Source organism: Mauremys reevesii, linkage group 22 (assembly GCF_016161935.1).
Source record: "Mauremys reevesii isolate NIE-2019 linkage group 22, ASM1616193v1, whole genome shotgun sequence".
NCBI lineage: Eukaryota > Metazoa > Chordata > Testudines > Geoemydidae > Mauremys > Mauremys reevesii.
Genome location: NC_052644.1, coordinates 9,854,621 through 9,877,231, shown reverse-complemented (window position 1 = coordinate 9,877,231; position 22,611 = coordinate 9,854,621). Strand labels below are relative to the sequence as shown.

The 22,611-nt window shown below is 54.5% G+C and overlaps 2 protein-coding genes across 4 annotated transcripts; both read left to right on the top strand.

Moving 5' to 3' along the window:
* The first annotated feature begins 8,701 nt into the window (after window positions 1-8,701).
* On the top strand, window positions 8,702-15,767 carry LOC120388839. Its single transcript, XM_039510932.1, has 3 exons — window positions 8,702-8,824; window positions 14,040-14,658; window positions 15,561-15,767. Exons 2-3 carry the CDS (start codon window positions 14,047-14,049, stop codon window positions 15,765-15,767), a joined length of 819 nt encoding a protein of 272 aa, XP_039366866.1. The 5' UTR covers window positions 8,702-8,824; window positions 14,040-14,046.
* On the top strand, window positions 14,648-22,303 carry LOC120388755. 3 transcript variants are annotated; one of them, XM_039510820.1, is made up of 9 exons: window positions 14,648-14,701; window positions 16,402-16,507; window positions 17,004-17,099; window positions 17,808-17,912; window positions 18,262-18,397; window positions 19,173-19,267; window positions 19,728-19,880; window positions 20,682-20,829; window positions 21,783-22,303. In XM_039510820.1, the coding sequence occupies exons 2-8, from the start codon at window positions 16,466-16,468 to the stop codon at window positions 20,781-20,783; spliced, it is 729 nt and encodes a 242-aa protein (XP_039366754.1). In that variant the 5' UTR covers window positions 14,648-14,701; window positions 16,402-16,465; the 3' UTR covers window positions 20,784-20,829; window positions 21,783-22,303. The 3 variants fall into 3 exon arrangements, with proteins under 3 accessions (XP_039366754.1, XP_039366752.1, XP_039366753.1); XM_039510818.1 differs by lacking the exon at window positions 14,648-14,701 and adding an exon at window positions 16,063-16,129; XM_039510819.1 differs by lacking the exons at window positions 14,648-14,701; window positions 20,682-20,829 and adding an exon at window positions 16,063-16,129.
* Window positions 22,304-22,611: the final 308 nt, after the last annotated feature.

Sequence of the window (22,611 nt, the reverse complement as noted above, 5' to 3'; positions counted from 1 at the left end):
CCTGTTATTGCTAAATAGAGCCCTCCAACAACTATAATATGCTCATCTCTTTACTAGTTTATGGAGCAGGGATCGGCAACCTACGGCACATGTGCCAAAGGTGGCACGTGAGTTGATTTTTAATGGCACACAGCGGCACTCAGCTCACCACTGCTCTGGGGTTCTGGCTGCCACCCAGGGTCCTGGCCGCTGGCCCCACTCAGCACTCCCTGCTGGCCTGGGGACCCCCAAGAAATCCCAGGCTGGCAGCGGGCTGAGCAGACAGGCGGCTGAGACCCCGGCTGAGCCACTCAACCTGCTGTTGGCTTGGGGTTCCATTCACTCAGCTGACAGCAGGCTGAGTGGGACTAAATTTAACAAAATAGAAAAACAAGAGCAACTCATGACAAAGTGCAGGAACCTAGAGCAGTGGTCCCCAACCTTTTTCGTCTGGCACCCGCCAGGTGAAGGACCATGGTGGTGGACGAACATCCACCGAAACGCTGCCGAAATTTGGTGTCATTTCGGCGACGATGTCTCTGGATGACGCTGCTTGTCGGCAGCAAGCGGTGTCACCCAGAGGCATTGGTGCCGAAATGCTGCCAAATTTTGGCGGCATTTTGGCAGATGCTCGTCCTCTGGCCAATATGCAGGTGCACTGAGAGGCACCTCCGGACGCCATGGCGCCCGCGGGCACCGCGTTGGGGACCCCCTGACCTAGAGAGCCTTCTGAAGCAGGGTGATCATTTTGATTTAAATGTACTAGAACTGTACAAAGAATTGAATTGTTGCCACATGCAAAATCGATGATGGACATTGTGCAGTTTATTCATACCAGCAAACTTGTTGATATCTATCCTAATGTGTACATTGCCACTCATATTCTACTGACAATTCCTGTAACAGTAGCATCAGGAGAACAGAGTTTCTCAAAACTAAAGCTCATTCAAAACTGTCTCCGCTCTACAATGAGTCAGGAACACTTGACTGGTCTTGCTGTTCTTGCAATTGAACAAGCCATCACTTTGTCTTTCTCATACGATGACATTATTACTGATTTTGCAGCCAAAAAAGCCAGAAAGATTGCTTTTAATTAAAAACAAATCCTTGTTTCAATACCTCTTCATAGAAATTCCCAATAAAATGTTGACAAATTAAAAAAAAATATTATTTGCATCATTCTGTCAAATCAGAGTTTTTTCTATAGGGCTTCTTCTTTAGTCCTAGTCCATCAGCATTACAGTGTGCTTCATTAAGTTAAATTGGCTTTAATAACATGCATGTGGCAAGTTTTACAATACTGTAAGCTTATGTTTGTGTCGCTAGGAGCAAGACAGGCACAGGGGTTAGGGTGACCAGATATCCCGATTTTACAGAGACAGTCCCCCACCCCCGTCCTGATTTTTCACACTTGCTGTCTGGTCACCCAAACAGGGGCACCAGTTTAATAAGCCTGCCTAGGGCACCATAAATCCTAAGGACGGCCCTGATGGGATCATAGAATCATAGAATCTCAGGGTTGGAAGGGACCTCAGGAGGTCATCTAGTCCAACCCCCTGCTCAAAGCAGGACCAAACCCAACTAAATCATCCCAGCCAGGGCTTTGTCAAGTCTGACCTTAAAAACCTCTAAGGAAGGAGATTCCACTACCTCCCTAGGTAACCCATTCCAGTGCTTCACCACCCTACTAGTGAAAAAGCTTTTCCTAATGTCCAACCTAAACCTCCTGCACTGCAACTTGAGACCATTACTCCTTGTTCTGTCATCTTCTACCACTGAGAACAGTCTAGATCCGTCCTCTTTGGAACCCCCTTTCAGGTAGTTGAAAGCAGCTATCAAATCCCCCCTCATTCTTCTCTTTTGCAGGCTAAACAATCCCAGTTCCCTCAGCCTCTCCTCATAAGTCATGTGCTCCAGCCCCCTAATCATTTTTGTTGCCCTCCGCTGGACTCTCTCCAATTTATCTACATCCTTCTTGTAGTGTGGGGCCCAAAACTGGACACAGTACTCCAAATGAGGCCTCACCAGTGCTGAATAGAGGGGAATGATCACATCCCTCGATCTGCTGGAAATGCCCCTACTTATACAACCCAAAATGCCATTAGCCTTCTTGGCAACAAGGGCACACTGTTGACTCATATTCAGCTTTTCGTCCACCATAACCCCTAGATCCTTTTCTGCAGAACTGCTGCCCAGCCATTCGGTCCGTAGTCTGTAGCAGTGCATGGGATTCTTCCATCCTAAGTGCAGGGCTCTGCATTTGTCCTTGTTGAACCTCATCATATTTCTTTTGGCCCAATCCTCTAATTTGTCTAGGTCCCTCTGTATCCTATCCCTACCCTCCAGCGTATCAACCACTCCTCCCAGTTTAGTGTCATCTGCAATCTTGCTGAGGGTGCAGTCCACACCATCCTCCAGATCGTTAATGAAGATATTGAACAAAACCGGCCCCAGCACCGACCCTTGGGGCACTCCACTTGATACCGGCTGCCAACTAGACATGGAACCATTGATCACTACCCGTTGAGCCCGACCATCTAGCCAGTTTTCTATCCACCTTACCGTCCATTCATCCAGCCCATACTTCTTTAACTTGCTGGCAAGAATACTGTGGAAGACTGTATCAAAAGCTTTGCTAAAGTCCAGAAATAGCACATCCACTGCTTTCCCCTCATCCACAGAGCCGGTTATCTCATCATATCATGATAATCATGTCATTAAAGTCTGCATCATCCTGCAAATGCACAAGAGGACTGAACTGAGGGTGCCAGAGCAAGACTTCTTTGGACATTTGCTTACCTGAGAATGCTTCACTTTGTAACCTTTCCATCCTGTTTAAAAACTTTGACTTTGTATTTCCTAATGATTTTATTGATGAAAGCAAACATAAGTAACGTTAAATGAAGGGGTTTTTGTTTGTTAATTTCCTTTGGGTTTTTTTCTTAATAGAAAGAAAATCTTTTATCTCTGTGCTGTGTAACGGGGTGAGCACCCGCTCCAGCCTGGAAGTTGTTGGAAAAGCCCTGCAGAGGGCTGGGGCTGGGCAAGGTAAAACCCTGGCTGATTGGGGGAAGTGGCTGCAGCTGGGGCTATGCCCCAACCTGAGCAACGGGGCCTTATAAGAAGGCCAGGGAATCCAGAAGGATCAGTTTCTCTTTGTTTGTAGAAGGAGAAGGGCCTGGCTGCATGGAGCTAGAGACAGGGTACCTGAGTGGAGCAGGGCTGGGGAAAGGCAGAGGAGCTGGGGAGCTCCAGCCTGGAAAGCCCCAGGCTGCAGCCTAGCACAAGGCCAAGAGGTCCTGGGGGATGCAGAGGGCAGCCCAGGGGTAGGCCAAGGCAGCAGGTCCAGACCCTCCTTGCCAGTGCTGAGTGGCTGATCCTGCAGTCTGCCCTAGGGTGTGGGACTAGACAATGACTGGCAGAAGCCTGATACTGAGGGGAGGTGGGAATAGTGGGTAGGGCATTCCCCAAGGAGGAGAGACCCTGAGACTGAGGGGTTACTGCCAGGGGGCAGCACCCCAGCTAAAGGGGCACTGGGTCCAGGGAGCAGCACGGGGGTCAGGGGACAGGTGGATCATTGGCCTGCAGCGGGCTCTCCGGAGCTGGAATGAGCTAATTCCCAGAAGTCACCAGCAGGAGGCGCTGTGGGGGTGAGTCTGCACCTCTACAAGCAGTTTAAATAACAAAGCTCTTACTCATGTGTTGGTTCAGTCTATATTTTATTGCCATTGTTCTCTTGGGGAAAATCCCCGTTTCACCACTCAGTGCTGTGCTGATCAGAGTATTGAAAGTCATTAAATTAAACTGCATTAAAACAAAACTCATTTTATGCAACTTCAGGGTCAGTAAAAGTTCTCAGCTGTAACCCTGAATGTGCAAGAACCAGAGAAACAATATCCAAGAAAAAGAGCTGGATTTTTTCATTTTGTTTTCACCTAGGCCTTACTGAGGAAAGTAGCAAGCACCTGCCCTTTCCAAAGGAACACAGCACCATACTGCAGCACAAACCCCACTGAGCACAGCAGGGCTGTCCTAGTTATCCAGGTCTGTCCCTGTTTCATTACAACCTTCCTGTCTGTGATGATGATCTGGTAACAAGGGGGCAATCAGCTGTCAAAGGTAGCTGTTGCCATGGCAGCCAGGGTGCTAGTCATTCTCCCCAAGTATGAAAATGAACCAGAGGGAGGGAGTGCTGAATGGTGGGTTATCTCTGATGTCACAATGCTACTGCTCAAGCAGCACCAGTGGGCAGCAAATGTGTGGTGTGTATGTGTGATTGGGGGGGAGGCTTTCCCACTGCTCCTGTTTCCCCAAATTTCCTACAGAAGCCAACAACATAACTACCCAGAATACACATTAATGATGATTCCACCCACATGATAAGTAGTCGCTAAAATTTGATTCAAATCCTTCATGGCATGTTTAGAAACAAGGGTTCCAAAAAAGGAGAGGCCTTGTAAAACAGGAAATGTTGATGCTCTGGTGCATTTGTGGTTGTGTTAAAATTGAATACTGTGACTTTAAATTTTGGGCAGGGTTCCTGGGCGTGCTTGCATACTAGGGAGCTCAGTAGGGCAGCCCACAATCGGGGCATAGGAGCAGCCAGTCAGCAGGTACCAGTGAGTTGTGCCTCTCTGTTATAGGCAGTAGCCTGCATTCTCTCCCTCTGAGTTTTGGGTTCTTACGTGTTGTTGTTCTGGCTCCTAAGAAACAAATTAGCGAGACTTTGCGAATGTCCAGCAAGAGAATTTTATATTTTCTCTAACTTGTCTGCTTGTGTGCCACAAAACATGAAAGGCACAATCTCATCCAAAATAAAATAAACTTATGAAGCCAAATGTCTTTTTGAAACAAAAAAATGGAACCATTTTATTCTGGTCAGGTTGATCTTACTGAAGCACTTCACTTTTCCTTCCCCTTTCACAGGGAGGAACCTAAATTAAGTTTCCCTACAGCCATGATTGGAATAGTGAACCAAAGCCTCACTAGAAGCCAAGCAGCTCGGAAAGAATGGGATGATCACAATACAGTAGAACTTGTTTATCTGACCCTCCAGTATCCGGTTCTCCGTATTAACCCACAACCAGCGCACACAGGTCCAGAAGTGGGCAATCTCTCGTATGGTCCCTAGATGGCGATGCAGCCTGGCACTTTCCCATTCATCCAATTATCCAACGTTTTGGTTAACCAATCTGGCCCTGGTCCCAACTCGATGGGATAAAGGGGGTTCTGCTCTCCTTGAGAGCGATCATTTGATGCAGGGGATCTGCTGCTGGCTGTGGTTCCCAGCCAATGGGAGCTGCAGGGGCGGTGCTTGGGGCACAGGCAGCATGTGGAGCCTCCTGGATTTCCCTATGCATGGAAGCCAGATTGGGGATGTGCTGCTGCTTCTGCGAGCCACACGGAGACATGGTCCTCATGTTTTTGTCGCTCTTATCTGGACCCTCTGCAATTGGGCCACATCTTTCCTGAAAAGTGGTGCCCAGAACTGGACACAATACTCCAGTTGAGGCCTAATCAGTGCGGAGTAGGGCAGAAGAATCACTTCTTGTCTCTTACTTACAACGCTCCTTCTCTTACCTCCATATTACAAGTGGCAAACAGAGGCAGAGGGAGACTAAACCCAGGTTTTTAAGGGTATTTAGGCCACATAAATCCCATTGATTTCAATGGGAATTAGGAACAGAAATCCCCTTAAAAAATCTGCCCCTAAGTGATTTGCTCAAGTTGGCAAAGGAAGTCTGCAGTGGAGGCAGAATTTAAACTCAGACCCCTCAAGTCTCAGACGAGTGCGATAATCTCTGGACCATCCTTCCTTTCTCCTGTGTGTGTCTAATGCCGAGTTTCTGTCTATCTAATCTCAGACATAACCATGTCTCTGTCTATCTAGTCCCTAGAAAAGCATCCATCTGTCTAGTGTCTTCCTGTCTATCACCTTTTCATAATTAAACCAGGAGCTATGCTGTGTATAAAAAGTCCATTAAAACCATGAACTAGGAATAAATTCTGATTAAGTTCAATAACCAGCATTCTTGTTGAAATCAGTAAGATTATGTTCACAATGGTTCCCTGTATATTAACCTGTGCCTGAGGTGCACTTCAGCAGCCCAAGAAGGGATAGCTCAGTGGTTTGAGTATTGGCTTGCTAAATACAGGATTGTGAGTTCAATCCTTCAAAAGGGCATCTAAGGCATGGGGTAAAATTCTGTCTGGAGAGTGTTCCTGCTTTGAGCAGGGGGGTGGGCTAGATGACCTTTTGAGGTCCCTTCCAGTCCACAAATCCACTTAGAGGAGTACGGCAAGATTTTAATCAATAACTGCCAGGATTAGAGCTGTGAAGATGGTTTCCTTCAGAGCAGCAGGACTGGACATCTGAATGTCGCATAGCCAAAGGGCAAGGAGCATTTTGCTGCTCAGTGCTGAGCAAGAAGAAACATTGTAAGCAGCAGCATGAGAGGGTCCAGAAGTCCAGTACAAAGTCAGGAAATGCACCTACACTTGCCTGTCCAATTCTGACCTTGATTGTGCGCTATCAAGGGCCCTCAGCAAAGAGCCTGTCTTGCCACATGCCATTTAGCTGAGCCCTGACGGGATCCTTATCAGGCAGGATAATGAGAGTGATACTGCAGCTGGGAACAGGGAAGATCCTGCCAATGTCCCTAAAGGCCAGGATGTGACTCACATTAGATCAGGAGGACCAGTTTGGAGACGATAGCAGTGAAAACTCTGGAGAGGGGGATGTGCCTGGCCAGAGACTGGAAGTCCAGGTGGTTACTGCAACTCTCTAACCCCTCCCTCCCATGGTTTTCTAGAGAAATTGTACTTTCAACACTGAGGATTTTGCAGGTTATGGCCAAATCATTTACTGTCCTGGATATTATGACCTGCATTGCTGCGTGTGTGTCTGGGGGGTAATGCGGATGCCACAACATTTGCATGGCCTCATCTACCTTCCCCTCCCCTCCAACAGCCTCTACTGGGCACAATCCAAAGTGGATGCATGGCACTGGGGGGAAAGGTTTCGAAAAACCAGCTTTGCTGTTTATCCAAGAGTTCAGAGTATGGGCTGTACGGCTTGTGCTGAAGCCCACGGTCTGTAGCAAGTTCACAACTAGAAATCAGTGCCCCTCTGTCCATTTCACCACAGGGAGGCAGGTAGGGGTGGAGGGGTTCAAACACGGCTTGGATCAATGCTCTCCATCCTAGCTCAGGCTTCGTTTGGTTTCCTTCATTTACCCCCAGTCCTGGTAGCTTATTCTGGGAAGTTTCTCAGGCAGCAGGAATTCTCCATGGCCTTTCAGGAGAACTGGGAGTGCAAACCTGCTCGGGCCTCCATAATAGCCGGGTCCCTACCAAATTCAGGGCTCACTTTGACTAATTTACAAACCGTCTGGCCCTGAAATTGACCAATGTCACCATTTCAGATGTTTCCACCTGATATTTCATGGTATTGTAACCATGGGGGTCCTGACCAAACTGGGAGAATGGGGGAGTTCAGAGGTTGTTGTGTGTGTGGGGGGGTCACAGCATTGCCACCCTCACTTGTGTGCTGCCTTCAGACCTGGGCTCCAAGGGCAGCAGCCAGAAACCTTTCTGAAGCTAGAGGAGGTTCCCAGATGTGCAGGTGGGTCCCTGCTGTTGGCAGCACCTCGGCTCCTACCATTTTCGGGGCATCCAGAAAAATGGACCCTTAAGCCTCAGAAGGAACTGCAAGGGAAGCCCCGAGCTCTCGCTGCAGAGGCCGGGCAGAAGCCCCGAGCCCAGGCACCCAGAGCTCTGGCAGGAGTGGGGAGGGGCATGAAAGTCCTGAGCCCAATGCCCCAGCACTGGCTGACCCCACAGGGGGCCAGAAGCTCTGACTCCGGGCACCCAGAGACGTGCCTGGAGCAGAAGCTGCCAAGGCCAAAACCCTGAGCCCAACGCTGGGCTGATGCAGCGCACTCACTTCTGCATTGCCTCTGCAGGTGCGTCTGATATCCCCACGGAGAGGAAGTCCTGTCTCCATCCAGGCAGACAAACAGCTAGGAGGCCCCTACTGGGTTCTCCTGGCTGGGGGGCTCCCGGCAGGACAGGGAGATGGGATTTCACGGGGCAGGGCTAATTTGATCTAGCCAAAAAAGGCACAAGAAGCAACAGCTGCCAGCTGAAGCCAGAGAAATTCAAATGAGAGGTAGGCACACATTTTTGACAGTGAGGGAGACTAGCCACTGGAAGAACTGACCCAGGGGAGAGGTGGAGTCTCTGTTTCCTGGTGTCCTCACGTCACAACTGCCTGTCATTCTGGAAGGTGCCTTTTAGTGACTTACAAGCAATTGGGCTTCATATCGTGCAAAGTGTGTGAATTTTCATAGCCTGTGAAATAGAGGCCAGATTAGGAGACCGAATTGTTTCATAACCTCAATGAAAAACTCAGTGTGGGGTGCGGAACAGACTCTGCTGTTTTACTGGGTGGCCTGGCTGGTCCCCAGAATCAATAATGAGCAAGTGGGGTGATCCGGGCTGCAGCTCAAACATCCAGCTGGGCTGGCCAGGGGCAGACATCAGGCCTGCCAGGGAAAGGTGGGTGCTGCAGTGACTTCACAAAGGCCTTTGGCAGGAACTCAGCCTATTGGGCAAAGATGATGAGGCGTCTGTGACCTCACAGAGCTCCCTTGGCAACAGCCAGGCAGGACAGGGATGCGGGGCAGGGGGAACCTCGGAGAGCCCTGTAGCCTTGCTGCAGCAAGCCTCCAGCTCGCGGTCTCTCACTGAGGACCAAGAGACAGTTGCTGTAGAGGACATTCTGTGCGTGCGTTTGTCATTCCCGTGTGGATTTTTTTCAAAGACATTGTCATCTGTGTAGAAGGTAAGAAAAAATATAGTCTCTAAATACAAGATAGGGGACTTTATCCTAGCAGATTCAAAGGCATCACCACCCTCCTAGTGAAAAAGGTTTTCCTACTATCCAAGCCTTCCACACTGCAACTTGAGAGCATTTCTCCTTGTTCTGTCATCTGCCAGCTCGAAGATTTCATGAGACTCAATCTTTCATTAGGAAAATAATTCCAAAATGCAACTACAAAAAACTTTGAGTGAAATCAACCCATCCTGATCTTTAGTGTCTGGGAGTGTAGGCCTTGCAGGCCAGACTGAGACCCTCATGGGCTAGTAACACCCAGGAAGCCAGTAAAATAATTCCAGGTCTCTTGGCATCCAAGCCTCCCTAATCCAAGGAACACCTGAGGGCTGCGGGAGACAGAGGGGTGCTGAGAATGTCTAACTCATGACTGAAAATACAGAGATGTGTTATTGGCTTTGGTTGGGGGACAAGTAACAAATCCATCGGGATTCTTGCCCCAAACAACAATCGCCCATTGTCCTTTAGAGCACAAGGGCCCTAACATGCCTGACTTGCTCAAATCTCTCTCCTGCTAGGACTGAGAGAATTTTCTCCATCTCCCATGATACCGAGGGAAAGAGAAAAGAAGTGACCTCTCTTTGGTCACGCAGCAAGCTCATGTCAGAGCTAGAAAGAGAAGCATAAGAAAGAAGTTGTATAAAAATGTTTTGCATTTCAAACGAACTGATTTCTTAAACAAAGGCAATTTGATGCGTGGTTAGTGAAGTGAAATGATACATTCTTGTCTCCATGTGTTTCGAGATTGATGATACAGTAGATCTATCCCCTAGTTTTTATGCATAGATTGAAGGAGGAAAACAAGTTTGCCTGTTTTGTGAATTCCCAGTGGCTTTCTTGAATTTCAACCAACTAGTCGATGGAACTGAACTATTTGAATTAACTGAAAAGAAGACAATATTTTCTGCACCTTTCAAGGAAGCTACTGCTGTCCAAAGCTGGGTTAGCATTTCAGCTAACTTGGCTTCCAGGGCCTTAGCTATCACATGAGTGGTGTGACTGTCTGAAAAACTTGGCAGTGAACATGTTCTACTTGATGTTATTTTTTCTCTTCTATTTAAATTATTTAAAAGATTGTCATACATTTGGCCCTTATCAGAGGTTGTCAATTTCCAATGTAATGATGACAGTGAGGGAGACTAGCCACTGGAAGAAATGACCCAGGGGAGAGGTGGAGTCTCTGTTTCCTGGTGTCCTCACGTCACAACTGCCTGTCATTCTGGAAGGTGCCTTTTAGGGACTTACAAGCAATTGGGCTTCATATGGTGCAAAGTGTGTGAAATTTCATAGCCGGTGAAATAGAGGGCACATTAGGAGACTGAATTGTTTCACAACCGATGCCTCTGTGAAAAGCTCAGTGTGGGGTGAGGCCGGAGCCACAACCGCGGGGGTCAGGCCGGGCCGCAACCGGGACCGAAACCGGTGCCGTGGGGCCAGAGCCACAACTGCGGTGTCAGGCCGGGCTGGGACCAGCACTGCGGGGCCGGAGCTGCAACTGCAGGGCCGGGTGGGGCTGGGCTGGGACCGGCACCAGAGTCGCAACCGCGGGCCCGGGCCGGGACTGGCAGCGGTGCCACGGGGCCAGAGCCACAACCGCGGGGTTGGGCCGGGCCGGGGCCGGGACCGGCACCAGCGCTACGGGACCGGACCCGCATCCACGGGGCCGGAGCCCCAATCGTGGGGACAGGCTGTGATCGGCACTGGCACCAGTGCTGCAACCATGGGACCGGGCCGGGACCAGGACCGGCGCCGGATCCACGGGGCCCCAGCTGGGACCGGCACCAGCGCCACGGGACCGGACCCGCAACCGTGGGGCCGGGCTGTGATCGCACTGGTGCCAGTGCCACAACCGCAGACACGGGCCGGGACCAGCACCAGAGCCGCAACCGCGGGCCCGGAACTGGAGCCAGAACCGCAGGCCCGGGCTGGGACCAGCAGCGGTGCCACGGGGCTGGAGCCACAACCGCGGGTTTGGGCAAGGCCAGGACCGGGACCGGGACCGGCGCCAGCGCCGCGGGACCAGAGCTGCAACCGTGGTGTTGGAGCCACAACCACAGGGCCGGGCTCTGACCAGCACTGGTGCCAGTGCCGCAGCCGTGGGACCGGGCCAGGACCAGCACCGGCGCCGGATCTGCGGGGTCCCCGCCGGGACCAGCACCAGTGCTGGATCTGGATCTGCGGGGCCCAAGACGGAGGCGCAACCAAGGCCCGGGTCGGGACCGGAACCAGCGCCGCGGGGCCGGAGCCGCAACCACAGGGCCGGACCGTCACTGGAGCCGCAACTGCGGGCCTGGGCCGGGACCGGCAGCGGTGTCGCGGGGCCGCAGCTGCAACCGCTGGGCCGGCGCCGTATCCGCGGGACTGGGCCAGGACCAGCACTGGCGCTGGATCCACGGGGCCCCAGCCGGGACCTGGACCGGTGCCAGACCCAGATCCGCAGGCCTGATCCGGAGGCGCAACCGCGGGCCTGGGCGGGGACCAGCACCGGCGCTGCAGGGCCAGAGCCACAGCCACGGGACCTGGATGGGCCAGGACCGGCACCAGCGCCATGATGCCGGAGCTGGAGCCACAGCACCGGAGCCGGAACCACAACTGCACACCCGGGCCGGGACCGGCACCAGTGCCGCGGGGCCAGAGCTGGCACCGCGGGGCCGAGCAGGGACTGGCTGCGGCGCCACGGGGGCTGGGACCGGTGCCGGAGCCATGGGGGCAGGACCAGTGCCGGAGCCGTGGGGGCCAGGCCCAGCACCGGAGCCGTGGGGGCCGGGCTGGAGCCATGGGGCCGAAGCTGGGGACCCTCGGCTTGGGCTGGGACAGGATAGGGCTAGGGGTGCTTGGCCGGACCAGGCTGGGGCTGCTCGGCCGCACCAGGAGTTGGGCTGGAGGGAGCCGCTGAGCTGGCCGCACCTCCCCTCCCCCCGCGCCCCAGCTTAGCTTCCTGCCTGCTGCTTGTTTCAGGCTTCACGTGAACATCTGATTCGCGGGAAGCAGGGGAGAGGGAGGAGAAGGAGAAGGGGGGCGGAGCATTCAGGAAAGGAGGGGGAAGTGAGCTGGGACCGGGGCGGAGTGCGGGAGCGTTTGTTAAATAAAGCCCTTATAGAACTGGATGTCCCAGAACAACCGGTTCTAAAAGGCCTTCTACATTTAACAACCGGTTCCTGCGAACCGCTGCGAACCGGCTCCAGCTCACCACTGGCTCTATGTATGAGATAGGGGACTCTGTCCTAGCAGATTCTCAGGTAGAGCTAGAGAGGTTCGATATCTCTGTACTGGGCACTGGGGCAACCACGCCTGGAATATTGTGTCCATTTCTGGTGTCCACAATTTGAGACAGATGCTGATAAATCAGAGCGGCTTCACAGAAGAGCCACAAGACTGAGGAAATAAGGCCCAACAAATTACTGATAGGATGAATTTTGCTGCCTCCTCTCCTTGAATAGAATACAAGCAGCTTCTGATTCTCTCAGATGAAGTAGTTCTTCTAAAATCAAGGACAAGACCAATCAATGGCTTTTTCACAACCCAAAACCCCCCAAAGAGATTTTTGTTTATTTAATCTGAGTTTTTTAAATTTAAATTGAGAGGGTTTTTTTTAAACCTATCAAGTATAAAATGTGAAACTATGACAAGCGATATTAAGGCCTATAGTTGCTCCAGCCTATTAAAGTAATTTAAATAAATACATATATGAAGAAGTCCATGTTTGCTGCCAAGTGTCAGAGGAAGTCAAACCACTGACCTGTTGGAAGTCATTGCCTAAGCACCTGGGGGTCCAGAAGTTATTGAAACACTCAGCCAGATTTTGGCAGCACTAGCCTCTTCTGCAGGTGCGGAAAGAATATTTTCTTCATTTCAGTTGAGGCAGCTACTTCATTCAAATGTAAGAAACTGATTGGGAGTTGAAAAAGGATGAAGGCTTCTTTTCCCCTTGTAATATAAGAATAAACGCTAGAGAGGAGGAGATGTGAGCTACTACTTCTAAAATCTGGAAGGACATTTTGAGCAGGAACAATCAGTTCAGTGCACGACCTAGAGATACTTCTTTACCTCAGTTTGTTTGAAATGCAAACAAATGGTTCAGTCAACCTTTTTGTTTGTATGTATCTTGCAAAACCAGCAAGTCAACATGTTTGAATGGATCCCTATTCCTAGAATCATAGAAGACTAGGGCTGAAACAGACCTCAGGAGGTATCTAGTCCACCAGCCTGTTCAAAGCAGAACCAACCCCAACTTCATCATCCCAGCCAGGGCTTTGTCAAGCTGACCTTTAAAAACTTGTAAGGATGGAGATTCCACCACCTCCCTAGGTAACCCATTCCAGGGCTTCACCACCCTCCTAATGAACTAGTCTTTCCTAATAGCCAAGCTAAGCCTTTCACAGTGCAACTTGAGACCATTGCTCTGTGTTCTGTCATCGGCCACCACGAAGAATTTCATGAGAATCAATCTCTCCTTAGGAAAATAACTCAAAAATACAACTACAAACCATTTGGAATGAAATCAATCCACCCTGACCTGTAGTGTCTGGGGGTGTGGGCCTCTGAGGCTAGACTGAGACCCTCATTGGCTAGAACCACCCAGTGAGCTAGTAACAAATTCCAGTCCTGTTACCATCCAAGCCACCGTAATGCAAGGAACACCTGAGGGCTGCGGGAAACAGAGGGGTGCTGAGAAGGTCTAACTCATGCTTGCCAACCCAGAGATGTGTTATTGGCTTTGGATGGGGGACAAGGAGCAAATCCGTCAGTCACTACAACAGGTTACACTGGGAGCCAGGGAGACTGGGAACAGAGTCCTGCTGGCACTTCCCAGCTCTGGAAGGGAGTTTTCCGCTAGTGGCATTGTATTGTTTTCACAGCCACTTTTGATCTCCTGTTTTCAACCCTTGCCCTGCTGGCAGGGCATTGTGCGGCACCTTTTGCAGGCCACCTGGGTGCAGGAGATGGAGGAGGAGGGTGAAGGAAGCCAGGAATATGCCACCACTAGGGCTCCCAGCCCGTCCCTTATCAGGGTTTATTCCCCAGATTGAGGGATCCTGTGCCCTGGGGTGGGATGTGTCGGAAGGAGAAATTGCCTCAGCAGAGGGGAGGTGGGCAGGGGAGCAGGCAGGCTCCTTAATGAGAGGCTGCTTTGAAGCCAGACTCATGGCTGCTCCCCACTCAGTTCCAGGATGGAGAGAATAAGGAGGATCCTGAGGAGGAAGGCTAGGCAGGTGGCTCCAAAGCCAGCAGTAACCATCAGCCAGCCTTCCCAGGAGGAGAGCGGCCCCTCTGTCCCCGCGGGTGGGGAAGAGGCTCGTGGCCAGGGGGAAGAGAGGAGCTGCATCGCCTGCTGCAGGAGGAGGAAGACAGCAGCTCCCCTAGCTGACCCTGAGGCACCTTCTGGGCCGAAATGGAGGTGGCCCAGTGTTCAGCTATGGAGGAGAGAGCCAGGAGAGGGCAGGAGCCGGAGAAGGCAGCTCTGGGGCTTCCTTCGCAGGAAGCCAAGGAGCCAGGAGCTGCGCCCCAGGGCCCAGCAGGAGCCGTCCACCACCATGGTAACTGAAGGGCCCTGCGCCAGCCCGACCCTGGCCCCCGAGGAGCCTCCCGCCAGGCTCCCCCGAGGAGCCTCTCTGACCACCAAGGAGCCTCTGGCCAGCCCCACCCTGGCCACCAAGGAGCCTCCTGCCAGCCCCACCCTGGCCATCGAGGAGCCTCCTGCCAGCCCAGAGCAGGAGTTGAGTGACTGCGGCGCGACAAACACCAGCAGCTCCGCGTACTCCTGCGGGGCCAGCAGCTCCTCCGTGGGGTCTGGCAGCCCTGAGCTTCTAGGCTCCCTCTTTGGAGGTGAGGGGAGACCCAGGGGAAAGGGAGGAGGACTGGGGCGATGGGGGAGTAGTAACACCCTGTGCCCATCGGCTCGCCAAGGCGCCGGGACTGACCCATGTGAGCCCCACTAACACCAGTGGGGGTGGCACAGCCACGCCCCAAGGCAGGGGATGCTGGGCGGAGTTGGGGAGCTCCAGCCTCCCCTGATCATGTTGGGGGGGGGGTTGACTGCCATGGGGCCCTGAGGCTGATGGGGCTGAGGGCGTCTCTGGGAGGGGCAGGGTGGTGCCCTCGCCGCCATGGGCCTCCTTACAGAAAAAGGGGAAACATGGAGCCTTCTCTGTCCACTGCATCCCCCCAGCAGCAGAAGGGATTAAACTTTCTCCTTCCCACCCTGGTGCAGACACCCCCAGTGCCCAGGTGTCGTGGGCGGAGGAGGAGGAAGAAGAAGAGGAGGAAGAAGAGGAGGAGGAGGATTTGTCCCCCATCATGGTGATCCAGCAGCACCTCCAGGGCGGAGCTGAGGTACAAAAATCCCCCAGCTGCGCTGCCACCCAGTCTGTCCTGCTCCTTGTTCCATCCCCACCCAGGCAGGGGGGCCTTGTCCCAGAGAATCCCTCACCCCCAATGGGGGGACACATCTCCTCTGTTATCTGGCACCCCAAAGTGGGGACATTTGTCCCACACAGGCCAAGGTCCCCGCACACACTGTCCCAGTTCCAACCCCATGTCTATGCAGGGCGACACTGGTTTGGGGAAGGGGGCGGCTTTCCCTGTCCAACCCATGGAGCTCCTGAGCCCTGGAGCTGGTGTGGGTTGGGCGGGGAGGTCCCTATGTAACAGGCTTTCTCTCTCTCTCCCCCCACCCCACTCCTAGCTGGTGGCGGACAGGGCTGAACAGCTCCGCTTCCTCCACGCTGTGCCGCGTCTCTGCTTCTCGGCACAGAAGCAGGGGCGGGACACCCTGGAGCCCCCGGTCTCCAAAGCGGCCTTAGTGGAGAGCATTGCGGTGAGTGGGACCCCGTGCTCGGCCCTGGGGCGAGGGAGCCAGACATGGGAGGAAGCATTAGTGGGGCCGGAGTAGGAAGCAGAAGACGGGGGGTCCTGGGGCGGAGCGCTGGGGAGCAGGGAAGGGGAGAATTGTGACACTGCTGGGGAGCTGGCAGTGGGGGAGGGGAGGGTGGAGTTGTGGGGGGAGAGGGGGAAGGAAGTTTGATGGATGGGAGGAATGGGGGGGCCCAGCTGGTTGGGGGTGGGGTGACACTGGCTGTTTCTGAAGAGCACTTGGGGCTCCTCCCGGGGAAGTGCCAGTGCGTCTGCAGGGCCTGAGTCTCACATGCAGTTTTGTTTCCTTGGGGTCTCCCAGGAGCTGATTGAAAATCTCCCTGGTCTGTCAGAGCCAAGCTCCATCATGCCCAGCTCCATGGCCGCAGTTTACAGCCTCAGGTACCAGGACGCTCCCGTCCAGCTGCCCTAACCCTGGTGCTGACCGGGCCCAGAGCCGGGAGTCACAGCTCCTCCCCCGTCTAGGTTCCCCTGGGCTGTGGCTGTTCCCATCCCCCAGCAGAGCAGGCGGGAGCTGGGAGGTTGATTTCACTCCAGGAACATTACAGCGGCCGTAGGGAAGGGATCACTGTGGGGGAGGGGGTCATGGCCATGGCAGTGCCAGCGCCACGCTGGTGCTGCAAAGCGTAACATGGACTCCTCTCTCCTGCCAGCAAACTGAAGCCACCGCTTGCCCTGGAGCTAGAATCTCGCCTCCTGCGGGCTCTTCTGAACAGGATGTACACCCTGGGCACTGGGCAGGACACCACACACTTCCGGGTAGGTCCTGATCCTATTTCTCTGGCCCAGGAGCAGGCTCTGGTCCCTGCTCTCTCACTTCGATGGAGCTGCTGAGAATAGGGGAGGGGTGAGCAGAGCTGGAAACAGGCCCGGGACAAACTGGCAGGGGGGCCCTTCCCTCCAGAGGGGATTGCGTTACCCCTCCATGGCTGATCCCAGCCTTCCCTCCTCTCCTCATTCTCTCATCTCCTGCCTGGACTCTCCCAGAGATCCTACCTCCCACCCATTGCAGTTTGTCTGGTCCATAGTCTGCTGGGTACCAGGCCCTGCACAGAGAACTGCTAAGAGCAAGGGTTGATGAAGCAGCAGGCATCCGGCCATGAACTCTTGCTAAGTGTCCCTGGAGTGATGTGAATGGGAGAAACCAGGATGTGCCTTTTGAGTCTTGCCAGGGCTCCCAGAGAATCCTCCTAATTGTCCTCTGATTGGTGTAGCCCCATGTCCCATGACTGACGGATGCTCCCTTTTCTTGCAGGCTCTGTACAACAACTATTCTCAGAGCCTGGACATCCTGCTCAGGGGCCTGCTGACGGAGACCCCCACCATGGAGAAGCTGCAGCACCTCCTGGAGGTGAGTAGAATGGGACGGTCTGGGGTGGAATTGCCCCTGAACCCCGTGGAAGGGCAGCAAAGGAGAGACTAGAAAAGCCACGTTTCCATTGTGTCCTCCCAGCTTGGACTCAGCCGGTCACACTTTCCCAGAGCTGCCAGTGCAGGGGGAAGGAGCTGGGACTGTCAGCCACAGCTCTGCACGGATGCATTAAGCACTAACAGTGAGCACCAGGCCTGGCTGGGGCCTGAGAGACTGAAACCTCTGTGAGATGCAGGACATGGACCTCAGAGAAAAGTCACTGGCTCCTCTCTAGGGAGACCCTGAGATACAGGAGGAGTGTCAGGGAATCAGCTCTTGTGTCCTAGGGACACTGCAGTTCCCGGAGGGGCTGTCCTCATGGCCGTTCCATCCATCCTACCAAGGCCTTTGCAGCTGGGGTCTGGGGCCCATGGCATGTGCCTTGATCCTGACGTGCTGTTCATGGATCAGGGGTTCAGTGCAAATAGACCAGCCCCACGACTGACCATTGTCCCAGCCTGGAGAGACAAGGAGCTTGTGCCCAGCAAGACGTGGGCAGTGTCACGAACCCCCTTTTCAAGCTCTGCGGCCAGGGCTCGGCTACTCCAGCCTGAGCACAAAGTCTCAGCCCCTTGGGGAGGGGGAGAGGCTGGTTTGTAGAGCATGTACGCCTGCCCGCTGACCCTCCCCTGCCTCCTTCTCCCGCAGCACATCCATCGCTCTCTCCTGTCAAATAACACCCAGGAGAGAGCCAGGGCCGTACAGACCAGCGCGGCCCTGCTCGAATTCGCCACCTCCCTGCCTGGATTTGACGTAAGTGACCTCTGACCCCAGTGTCCTGCAGAGTCAAGTGAATCATCCCCTGGCTAATTGATCCGCCCTGAGTCCGTAAGGGACTGCGTTCCATAGGCCGCTGGCTGGCAGGGTCGTGCCTGGCCTCAGGGCCCTTGTTATTCTGGAGCAGCGAGGCAGCGAGTGCTCAGCGAGGGCCCTTGCCCTGCTCCCTTTGCTCCGAGCTCCCTTGGGGGCAGAGAGGAAGAGGGCTCTCGCTCCTCTCCCCCAGCGCCTCCTACAAGGGGTGGGAGCAGAGCTCAGGTCCAGGGGCGCTGGGGAGCTGAAGGGAGAATGGTGATGGATTCCCCTCTCCTCCTCCTTCCACCAGAGCTCCTCCACCTTCTCCAAGGCAGGCGAATTTGTGCTACAGCTGGGTCTCTGGATATCCCACCCAGCCAGTGACATCAGTCGGCAAGCCAGGGGTGGGATCTATTGGCTTTACTGGCTCCTGCTTCAGAAGAGGGGTAAGAAACCCAGCTGGGCAATGGGACCCCATGGAAACGAGCCTCTGGGAGACTAGCTCCAGCTGGCCAATGGGATGCATGTAGAACTAAAGCCTCTCTGCTTAGACCCACTGTAGTGGGGAAGAGGAACCCCAATAGAAACAAGGCCCCTCCTTGGACACTTCCTATGCTGGGCAGTGGGACCCTACAAAAAGAAGCCCCCTCCTCTGAGGCCAACCCCAGCTTAGATGGTGACTCTTTCTCTCCCCGTCTCTCTGAAGTAGGGAGATGAGTGTGAAAGTTCCAGGGAAATTGGCTGCTTTATCTCAGAGCCCGGCTCTGTCCCCCAGCCCAGGGAAATCAGCCCACCCCCATATGGGGAAGCCAGCTCGTGAGGGGACAGGAACGGAGCTCTTGAGACACATGGAGGGAAAGAGCCCATCCTGAGGGCAGGGGCAGGAGCAGGCACCACAGGGGACGGATACAAAGCTTGTAGGGTGTCACCAGTTGGGTAGCCAGGGCCAGATCCTGACTTCAATGGGTGTGGGGGGTTCTCAGTATTAGACACCCCCATGAACAGGCACCCACTCCCAGAGCACAATGACCGTAAGGGTCACATGATTACTGTGATGGCCGAAACAAATCCCCCTTTTGGTACTAACCCGCCTGGCATGGACCCTGCGATTCCATTGGGCTGTGGATGCCACGAGGAGCCTGGCCAGTGTGCACCCAGAAGGAAACAGGCACTGAAAGCGGAAGGCCAAACCTCCCCAATGGGTGTGTCTTTCTCCCCCAGGGCTCAACACCAGAGAGGCACCTGACTTGTGGTGCCGGGACGGGCTCCATGACCCCGAGCGCCTGGGGTATAGAAACCTGGCCAGGGTGGGAGAGGTAAGGACTCTCCGCCGGTGCATTGCAGCAGCTCAGGTGTGGCACTGTTTCCCGTTGCAGTGAGCCTGCTCCTTATTTCCACAGAGAATGTGAGGCTCCTGGGAACGTCCATGGGGTGAGGCGTGGGAATGAACCAGATCTAAAAGACCCCGAACCTCTAGCGGGTGAGCTGCAGGAGCTATCACTGCTGGGAGCAGCAGGGGTCCTGTGTTGTCTGTGTGAGCTGGGTTCCAGAGCGCGCAGACACATTCCCAGCATCTCATGGCACCTGCGGTGAATCCTGCTCCAGAAAGAGCTATTTGAGGCCTCAGTGCCTGCAGCCTCCTACTGAAGGGGGTTCCTGGTCCATGGGACCCCAAAGGTTGGCTGCCCAAGGACTCTTCTCCACCTTGTGAGACATTAGAGGGATTTGGAGCCTGGTTCTGGGCCATTGCAAGTGCTCTGGTTCTTTTGGTTTTAGGTCTTCGGAGAAATATTCACCGAAGACCAGAAGAGCAGTTTCTTCCAGGCGGGCCTGGTGGCCATCCACCACCCCCTCCTCCATGTCAGCCAGGCTGGCCTGGTGCTGACCTATTCCATCTTGGGGGAAGCTGGCCGGCTTCTAGACGATGAGGTAACCAAAGAGGGGTCACCTGGAGAGAGACCCCCAGGGCCTTTCACCTCCAGGCCATTGAAAATCACTCCCATCCCATCCCCATGCGCTGACCAGGGAGCAAGGAGAGGGTGAACCCAGGCAGGTGCCATTGGTCGGTGCCAGCTTGTCCCCTGAGCAGCTCAAAGCAGGGCAGACCCAGCTCTCCAGCAAGGCTATTTCCTAACAGGAGTCACATCAACCTGACACACTGCCATTGCTCATGCTAGGACCTGCCAACTCCCCTAGCCACCTGTGTGAGCCTTTTATCCCCCTCCAGGCCTCAGGCTGGTTCCTAGAGCTCTGGTATCATGTTATCGCAGCCCCCACCTGCTCTGGGAGAACTGGAGGAGTCAGTCAGCAGAGGCTGCTTAAGTGCCTCATTCACCAGAGCCACTGCCCATGGCGTCACGTTAAGGACATGGGGATCCCTGGGGAAAGGTGTCCACTTCCTCTCACCCCACGGCACTACTGCCCAAAGCCTCCCAGCCCCTCAGCTGGAGGGGGCAAGGGTGGCTGAGGGGACTCTGGGGAGCGGAGCTGAATCCCCAGATGGGTTGGGAGGTAGAACAGCTCTCAGGGGGACTGAGAGGAGTGGGGGAAGGAGTTCATTCCACAATGGTGGGAGAGGGGATGGAAGTCACTAGAGAAGAGGGAAGATTTCATCTCAGGGGTTGGGCGGGGGAATCCGTCCCTCAGACGTGGGGAGGAAATGTTGCTGGCTCCCGGTGCCGTTAATACCCTTCGTTCTCATGGGCATCGGAGTCTGTGATTAATCAACAGGGGGAGATTACAGCCAACATCCTAGTGCAACTATTTAACATCAGGGTCTTCTGCCAGGTGCCCGACGCACTGCAGGGGCTGTGCTCCGTGGGGCAGCCTTGAAGACCCCCCCCCTCTTTGCATGACCAGCTCCCACCCCCTGCCGCAGGTACTGCTCTGTCTCACTTTGCCTGGGGGGAAGGGCTGGGGGGAGCGGCCATAGACCTCGCAGCACTGAGAGAAACCAAGGCCGAGCACCTCGCTTTGGACACCCTGCCCCACCCCGACCCCTGGAACTGGGGCCAGGCCAGATACTGGTTCGGAAGAATCAGGCTGTGGGGCTGGCCCAGAAGTGAGAGCAGCCGCAGAAGCAGGGGTTTTGCTCAATAGCCATTGCAGTCTGGGAGGGGTGGCCTGACATGGAGCCCCTCCCCCGTCATCACTGCTCAGACCTTCCCCTGGCCCTTGTCACCCCTGATGCAGCGAATGTCTGACCATCCCCCACCTGGGGCCCAATCCACCCACCTGGTATCTGAACCCTTCCCAGCCAGGAATGAAACTCCCCCCGAACACCCTGAGGCAGGGGAGGATCCTCCCCATCTGGCAGGTGGGAACTGAGACGCAGAGGAAGGGCTTTGGGCCTAGTCACACAATCCTGGGTATAGATCTGGGAAGTGGACTGGGTCCCAGCCTAGAGCCTTTCCCCCAGGGCCACCTTCGCTTCTGCCCTTTATTCTCCCCTCCGGCTAGGGGCTCTGTGAGTGTGAAATGAACAGGGAGGGTGACGGGGTCCTGGCACACAACCTGGATGGGAGCTCCCCTTGGCTTGGACCCCAGGCTCAGAGACATCTTTGTCACCCTGCTGTCCTTCTGTTATTGCTAGGAAGGGAGTCCCCCGATGAGGGGTCTCCAGGGCTCCAGTAAGTCATTCTCATTCCCTCCGGCATGTACCACCATGACCTGCCCTGCCCTGCCCTGCCCTGTCCTTCCCTCAAGTTTCTTCGCTGTTGACTCTGGCTGGGCTCTTGACTCCGGGCTCTGGCTCTGACTTTGGTGTGACCCTTCTTGGCTCCAGATCTGGGTTATGAACCCCGGCTCAGTATTCTCCTTGCCTTTCTCTAGCCTCGCTCCAGGCCCTCCACCCGCTGGCTCCACAGCATTGCCGCCTCTTCCTCCTCCTCCTGATCTTCCCCAACCTCTCCGATTTCCACTACATGGCTTCGACCTTTGTGTGAATATGGACTTTGGCTTGTACTTCCGACCACCCGGCTTCGACCTCCGGCCTGGACATGGACACTGGCTCCGGTTCTGCCTGCACATACTCAACACCCGGCAGCAGTAGACAGGCCCCACCATTAATCAAACCCTAATCCTGCCCCATGACCCCTTAGTCCCCCCCACCTCTCACCGGTAGTCCCACCCCTTGGGGGTAGTACTTCGTGGTCAAGGCGGCCACATGACTGGAAGCCAGGTGTGTCATGTGACCCCTCTAAGAACTCCTCCCACCACCCTCTACCAATCAGGATGGGTTTCCTCCCGGAAGGACCACCCCAAGAGGAGATTTGACCAATCAGGGCGAGCTCTGGGGTGGGAGGATGACCCATCCCGACGTGCGTCTTGTGACCCCTCTAAGAACTCCTCTCACTGCCCTCAACCAATTAGGATCGGTTTTGTCCTGACAGGACCACCCCCAGAGGGGATTCTGACCAATCAGGGCGAGTTCTGGGGCAGGGTGACCTGTCCGGGAGTGGGACGTATGACCCCACTAAGAACTCCTTCCAGGGCCCTCTGCCAATCAGGGTGCAGCACCATCACCTCATAAGTCCCAGCGTTGGACGGACGAGGCCATCTCTCACCAAAGACACATGGTTTAGAAATCGTGGGAAAGCTGCTGAGAGGAAACCTGGACTCCTTCACCACCCCCGTGAGAACTTCGGACTCTGTCTTCACC

Coding starts and splice junctions, on each gene's coding strand:
- LOC120388839 (XM_039510932.1), top strand. CDS start 14,047: ATGGAGAGAATAAGGAGGATCCTGAGGAGGAAGGCTAGGCAGGTGGCT. Junction 14,659..15,560: donor GCGGGGCCAGCAGCTCCTCC/GTGGGGTCTGGC, acceptor CCCCACTCCTAG/CTGGTGGCGGACAGGGCTGA.
- LOC120388755 (XM_039510818.1), top strand. CDS start 16,095: ATGCCCAGCTCCATGGCCGCAGTTTACAGCCTCAG. Junction 17,100..17,807: donor AGCTGCAGCACCTCCTGGAG/GTGAGTAGAATG, acceptor CTTCTCCCGCAG/CACATCCATCGCTCTCTCCT. Junction 18,398..19,172: donor GCTCCTGCTTCAGAAGAGGG/GTAAGAAACCCA, acceptor TTTCTCCCCCAG/GGCTCAACACCAGAGAGGCA.